This window comes from Seriola lalandi, unplaced genomic scaffold, assembly GCF_002814215.2.
Source record: "Seriola lalandi dorsalis isolate HSWRI2012SDOR001 ecotype SW California unplaced genomic scaffold, Sedor1 jcf7180002054424, whole genome shotgun sequence".
NCBI classification, from domain to species: Eukaryota; Metazoa; Chordata; class Actinopteri; order Carangiformes; family Carangidae; genus Seriola; species Seriola lalandi.
In genome coordinates, this window is record NW_019524977.1 from 147,320 (window position 1) to 154,546 (window position 7,227).

Consider the following 7,227-nt stretch of genomic DNA (forward strand, 5'->3'; position numbering starts at 1 on the left):
ACTATACTATGACATTTTTTTGACACTTTGACTTACTGTACTTAACATTTTTATGGCATGTGATACTATGATAGTTTTAAGACATTTTCATGACAATTTTATGGCTTAATATTTTTATATTTTTTATTGACATACTATACTATGATAGCTTTTATCACATTTATGGCATACTATTCGATGATAGTTTTAAGACATTTCTATGACATGCTATACGATGATAGTTTCATGACACTTTTAAGGCATACTATACTATGATATTTTTATGACATGCTATACAATACTTTTACGACTTTTTATGGCATACTATACTTGATATTTTAATCACATGCTATACAATAGTTTTAAGACATTTTTATGACATGCTATACGATGATATTTTTAAGACATTTTGATGGCATAATATACTATGAAACATATCCATATCATATGTGAATACTCTAGTATTAGTTCCTTGCCTTTATTGATCCTTTTCTGGTTCTTCTGTTCCTTTCTCTGTGTGGTATCAGTTAAGTTCATAGTTATAATCACTCGTTTAAACTCTGCATGTGCAGCTTGTTTCAGATGAAGCAGTCTATTTTCTTTAAAGAAAATATTCACTTCAATTCCCTCTTCACACCGCCCATCTTCCTCTGCCTGTAGTTACAGACCATTGTGCTCTGTGGGACATTTCTCTTTCACTATAACAAATCAGTTCCATCGAAGAAATGAAAGACACAGTCACATGATTAAGAACAGTCCTTTACTTTGTGGAGATCCACACATATCGACATGAATGTGATTTACAGGAGATTTACTGTCACAGCAGTAACACACATTAACATGAAACAGAAGGTGCTTCTTAATATGCAACAGGAATGTTACGAAAAATGTCCACAGAACCTACAGAGACACCGACGCCGCATCTACATATATATTCATAACATAATATAAAACAATCTACACAAAAAATATAGCAAATATTTACAGAACAGACTATTTACAACGTCCAGAACAGGCTTAAAGATAAAGAGCAATATATATATATATATATATATATATTTCTACTGATGAGTGTACACAGTGAGTCTGTGGTGGAGATCAGGACTGAGCCATCTGCAGTAACTGTTCTTTGAACTGCTGCGAGTGGTGAGACAAGTCCGTGACCCTGTCCACCATGTCCTGGATGGCGGCCGTGTTCGGGTAGTTCAGAGCGGCCGTTTTAGTCGCAGCCACCACCGTCTTTAACAAGTCACACAGCACGTTACTGGAGTTCATCACCCTGTTGGCCACCTCGGGGGCCGAGGCCTGTCTAGACAAAGTGTCTCCGATGAAGACCAGTTTGTGGGCGCTGAGGATGACGAACTTGCTGTGCGCCACAAAGATGCGAGGAGGCTGGCCGGCGCCGACGCAGCTGAAGAAGGCGTCGACGGCGCTGAGCAGTGTGACGAAGTGCTGCTCGCACTGCTCCGAGTAGAAGCCGAGCAGCTGTCGGTCCCGAGCGCACACGTGAGCGGAGGGGGTGGAGAAGGAGTCCGAGGGGGGGGCTGAGGTTACACCCGAGTGCTGGTGTGACGTCCACTGTGTGATGTCATTCTCCACGGGTTTGATCACTTCCTGCTCCAGCTTCTTGAACTGATTGATCTGTGAAGGGTGACAGGTTAAGATTTGACTGTTAATATGGATCATATCTATAGTTAATCAATATTCAAAAGAATGATAATCAGCAGATGTTAATTGATTCATTCAGATAATTTATTCAGTTTTCTAGCAAAAACACCAAATATTTGCTGCAATTTAAAGACGTCACTTTGGGATGTTTTCTTTACGTTGGGACGAGCTTGTTCCTTCATAAAGACTGAATAAACAATTAGTCAGTTAATCAAGAAAATCCTCGTTAGTTGAAGCAACAGTGAAACCAGCAGCAAATTTTGCAGTAAACCACTAAAAAGATTAAAGCCTCTTACACATGGTTTCAGATTTGTATTTCTATAAAACATTAAATATTAATGATTAAATAAGCAACAAGCAAAATTATTATTAATATTATTATTATTAGTTTAATCCTCAAAACTCTGAAACCAACAACAGCTTTTCATTTGATTTGAATATCTAAAATATTTTATCTGTAAGACTGCTGGTCTGGTTACTGGTCTGGTTACTGGTCTGGTCACTGGTCTTGAGAAGGTCAGCAGCTGTGAGTGTCTGATGAATTTATTAATATTGATGATTGATCACAGAGAATCACTCAGAAGCGCCATCACCTGATCTGGACCCAGCTGGACCGGACTCTGCTTGATGATGTTCTCTTTCTCCAGCAGCTCCTTCTGCTGACGCTCAAAGTCCTCTTTACCCTGAGGAGGAGGAGGAAGAGGAGAAGGAAGAAGAAGAGGAGGAGGAAGAGGAGCAGAGAGAAGGTATTACGGTTTGACCTTTGACCCATGGATCAGCCTCACTGACACAGCTGTGGTATAAATGAGCTGCTGACTGTGGATCTTTTACCTGCAGATGGACGTAGTCGTAATCCTCCATCCAGCTCTTCACACACTTCTCGCTGGTGTTCATGTTGTCTTTGTTTTGGCTGGGGGGCACGGGGAAGGGTTTGGTCTGCTCGCCGTAGCTGTCGTTGTCGGACGAGGGGGAGGTGAGCGAGTGAATCGTGTTCTCATTGGGTGAGCTGCTGTTGGACGACAACCCGTCCGGGTGCGTCCGCCTGAACAGCAGCTCCGCGTTGCCGCCAACTGTGGAGGCAAACTGCTTGGCGTCGTCGGGGACGGTCCTGGAAACCATGACGAAGCGGTCCAGGTCGTCGCTCTTGTTGTGGACCTTCCCAGAAGAGGTGAGGACATTCAGAGCCCAGCTGCAGTTCTCCAGTACTTGGTAGATCTGCAGCAGGATCTGCTGCGAGTCCTCCAGGCGTCCCAGCTGCCGCCTCAGCTTACTGTGCAGACTGGAGTCCGACAAAGACACGGCGTTGGCCGTGGCCCCTCGACCAAACACGACGAAGTCTCCCAGAGCGGCCCGGACCCGGTCCAGCATGGTGCGGACGTCGTTAGCGTGGCGCTCCATGAAGGGAAATGTCCTCCAGTGAGGGGAAGCCGCCAATGAATGCAGTGCCCAGACTGAGGCGTCCACGGCTTGCTGCAGGCGGAACAGCCTCTGGACAGCGGTGTCCATGTCCAGAGCGAGGCGCCCCTCAGAGCCGGAGCCCGTGGAGGATGAGGACGTGGACATGCTGCTGCGCGTGCTGCCGGTGCTGGAGAAGGACAAACGGTTCACGCCGTCCATCACGTCCCCCAGCGTTCGAGCATCCTGAGCCGGGATGTCGTAGATGCCTTTACCTCCGTCTCTGTCGGCAGGTGAGGTTCTCTGCTGGGGGGGCTGCTTGCACCGGGGGATGTCGTATATGTCCCTCTGAGACCCCGCCCCTGAGTTAAGGATGGGCGGAGGCACGTCGTAGATGCCTTCGTTGCCGTTGGTATTGGGGTGTTGATGGTGGGCAGTGGGCTCCACAGTGGGGGGGAAGTCATAGTGCGACTGGGGGCTCTGAGCGGGTTTGGTGAGGACGGGGGGCGGGACGTCGTAGATCCCCTCCTGCTTGTGTTTGAGAGGCTGCGGAAAGTCGTAGTTTCCCTCCTGGAGGACGGGGTTGGTCCTGCAGGGGGGCACCGAGTAGACCTGAGGAGGAGGAGGAAGAAGATCATCAGCTTCGTTTGCTGTTCAAGTTCACAACCAACCAGTGTGTTTGTTTATTTACTGTGTTTATCTCAGACCCTGAACCAGGGTCCACAGACTCAGAGAATCCTGGTCTCAGTGTCTCAGTCTGACTCGTGTTTGAGAGAACATGTGGTGTCCTTTAGTCCCGCCTCTCTTCAGTCTGTGTAGGAACCTTTAAACCAGTTCTGTCGTTGAGGATGAAGAAATCATCTTTACTGGAAACTGACTGTGTTTGAGCTGAATGTGGTTTTCACCGGATGCACTTTGTTCAGCAGCGAGAGAGAGGAAGTGAAACAGCTTCTGGTTTGTGTTGATTCTATATCAGAAACCTCAAACTTTTTGCTTCTGCGGCCTGACATACATGACACAAAGCATGCTGGGAGTGCAGCAGGGTGAATAAAATGGTGGCCTGTAAGTGATTTCCATCAGCCTTGAAACAGACTGTAATTAGAACGGACGCAAATAACAGGTCCCGGCATATTTCAGGTTATTACATACAAACGGGAACTCTGAGCCCGGTCCGGTCTGAGCTCTGAGCCCGGTCCGGTCTGAGCTCTGAGCCCGGTCCGGTCTGAGCTCTGCTGAAACCTGAGAGGGTCTGGAACTAACTCAGTTATGTCCTTGACTTTCCTCAGAGTTCAGTCACAGAACCAAAGTGATGGAGGTTTGGTTAAACCCTCCTGGCAGACAGATCCTTCATTTAGTGCAGCCACAGGAATGTCATAAATATGACATCTGACGTATTATTCATTTATTACAGACAATTAAAGAGAAATTCTAGGAACCGTATCAACAAACATAAAAAAACTTTTCCCGCTTCCTGAACTCAGCTTTATTTGACTGAAGTAAGGTAAGGGTAAGTACTGGTAGAAGATCGACTGTCGCTGAAATGTTCTTACCCCTTGTGAGGAGGGAGGTACGTCGTAAACACCTTGAGTACTGTGGTCCAGCTGAGGGGGGGGGACGTCGTAGACTCCCTGGTTTCTGGCAGCACCGTGCTGACCAGGAAACATCTGACCAGGTGGAACATCGTACACCTGAGACACGAGAACAAGGTGAGATAAAGAGATGAACAAGGTGACAACTCCAAATGACACCACCTGTTCACCCTCCTGCCTCTGGTGGGCGCTACAGGACTAACAGACTAAAGAACACGTTCTTCCCCTGGGCTATCGGAACTCATAACTGTCACCTGGTGGCCTGTTTTAATCATCACTGTATTTTGATATTCACTGTTAATAATTAGCCACTCAGCAGTTTCTATTTCTAGAAATTTGTCTCTTGAGCTGCTAAATGCTAGTGATCCGCGACGCGTCCAATCATTACAATGAGCTGACACTCAGAGTGTTTATCATCATTAAAATCTCAATCAAAAACTCTTTCCATAATGTAACAAACTAAGACTAGTTTCATTAAACTGACACCAGCAGAGCAGTTCGTCAGCTGAATACCAGATGACAGGACAAAATTAAAACTTTCTTTTCTTAGAAAAAACATCCAGAAACAGGAAGTGGTCGATTCAAAGTCAAAATACTGAAGATCAAAGACACAACTTCTTCTTCTACTGACACAGAGCTGCTGCTGTTTCTAACTCCAACTGTGATGATGACTGGTGATTCTGTTTGACTTCATACATTTATATATTATATATATATATATGAGAAACTCACCCCCTGTGATCTGCTGGGGGGGATGTCATAGAGGTCTTGCTGGTTGTGTTGGCCTGGGCTGTAGGTGTAGGACTGTCCCACTCTGGTCGGGGTCACCACCTGTCCAATCACAGCAGGGGGAGGGAAAAACAATCAGAGCTGCTGAACACCCTCCTCTGACTCCTGTGTGTCCTCTGCTGTCCTCAGAGACCCAGAGACAAAGAGAGGGAGAGAGAGAGAGAGAGAGAGAGACGGACTGAGACAGAGAGAGAGAGAGAGACAGAGAGAGAGAGACGGAGAGAGAGAGACGGACAGATAGACAGACAGAGACAGAGAGAGACGGACAGAGACAGAGAGACAGACAGAGAGAGAGAGACAGAGAGAGACGGACAGAGACAGAGAGACAGAGACAGAGAGACAGAGAGATGGACAGAGACAGAGAGACAGACAGAGAGAGAGAGACAAAGAGAGAGGGAGAGAGACAAACCCCCCACCCCAGAGCTGCAGACCTCCTTGCTGCGTCAGACAGAGAGGAATTCTGGGAATGTCCCCCCCCTTCTGCCCCCACCCACCCCCATGACATTGGAACGAGCAGGGTTCATTAACAGACCTGGAAAATAGGAACCATACGCAGAGGACAAGCCTCCAGGGAGGGGTCGGACTGGTCCCAGTTTAGTCCCGGTACCCTGACCTGAGTCTCTGCACAGACCAATGAATGTCCTGCTCCATCTCCTGTGGACACTTTTGTCTGAGCAGCATCAGGAGCCTCAGACTCTAGCAGGATTAATGTTTTGGGGGGGGGGGGGTCTCTAGGTCTCCTAGTATGGAAAGGAATGCCATTCATCTGACCAACAGAGTCCATCTGGTTCTCATGAGTCCAGCCTGAACCAGGTCCTGAAGATTTCTCCATTGTTGGAATTCCTGTCTATGCATACATCATCCAACAGGGTCTACAGGGTCCACTACAGGGTCTACTACAGGGTCTACAGGGTCCAATACTAGGTCTACAGGGTCTACAGGGTCTACAGGGTCCAATACTAGGTCTACAGGGTCTACAGGGTCTACAGGGTCCAATACTAGGTCTACAGGGTCCAATACTAGGTCTACAGGGTCTACAGGGTCCAATACTAGGTCTACAGGGTCCACTACAGGGTCTACAGGGTCCAATACAAGGTCTACAGGGTCTACAGAGTCCACTACAGGGTCTACAGGGTCCACTACAGGGTCTACAGGGTCCAATACAAGGTCTAAAGGGTCCACTACAGGGTCTACAGAGTCCACTACAGAGTCTACAGGGTCCACTACAGGGTCTACAGGGTTCACTACAGGGTCTACAGAGTCCACTACAGGGTCTACAGAGTCTACAGAGTCCACTACAGGGTCTACAGGGTCCACTACAGGGTCTACAGGGTCTACAGGGTCCACTACAGGGTCTACAGGGTCCACTACAGGGTCTACAGGGTCCACTGGGTCCAATACAAGGTCTACAGGGTCCACTACAGGGTCTACAGAGTCCACTACAGGGTCTACAGGGTCCACTGGGTCCAATACAAGGTCTACAGGGTCCACTACAAGGTCTACAGGGTCCACTACAGGGTCTACAGGGTCTACAGAGTCCACTACAGGGTCTACAGGGTCCAATACAAGGTCTACAGGGTCCACTACAGGGTCTACAGGGTCCAGTACAAGGTCTACAGGGTCCAATACAAGGTCTACAGGGTCTACAGGGTCCACTACAGGGTCTACAGGGTCCACTACAGCAGCGGTCCCCAACCTTTTTCGTGCCACGGACCGGTTGTCAGACAATATTTTCACGGACCGGTTGTCAAGGTGTGGCGGATAAATACAACAAAATAAAATAATAAGACCAACACAAAAACTGGGG

At 47.6% G+C, this 7,227-nt stretch overlaps 1 protein-coding gene across 1 annotated transcript in view; it reads right to left on the reverse strand.

The window, feature by feature from the left end:
- Window positions 1-720: 720 nt before the first annotated feature.
- nedd9 (neural precursor cell expressed, developmentally down-regulated 9) overlaps window positions 721-7,227 on the reverse strand; it is a 28,387-nt gene continuing 21,880 nt past the window's right edge. Inside the window, exons 3-7 of the mRNA XM_023410371.2 lie at window positions 5,364-5,462; window positions 4,593-4,730; window positions 2,479-3,654; window positions 2,241-2,330; window positions 721-1,620 (exon numbers count right to left, since the gene is read on the reverse strand). Of these exons, the coding sequence (XP_023266139.1) occupies window positions 1,078-1,620; window positions 2,241-2,330; window positions 2,479-3,654; window positions 4,593-4,730; window positions 5,364-5,462 (2,046 nt within the window). The 3' untranslated portion in view covers window positions 721-1,077. The remainder of the gene's footprint in view (window positions 1,621-2,240; window positions 2,331-2,478; window positions 3,655-4,592; window positions 4,731-5,363; window positions 5,463-7,227) is intronic.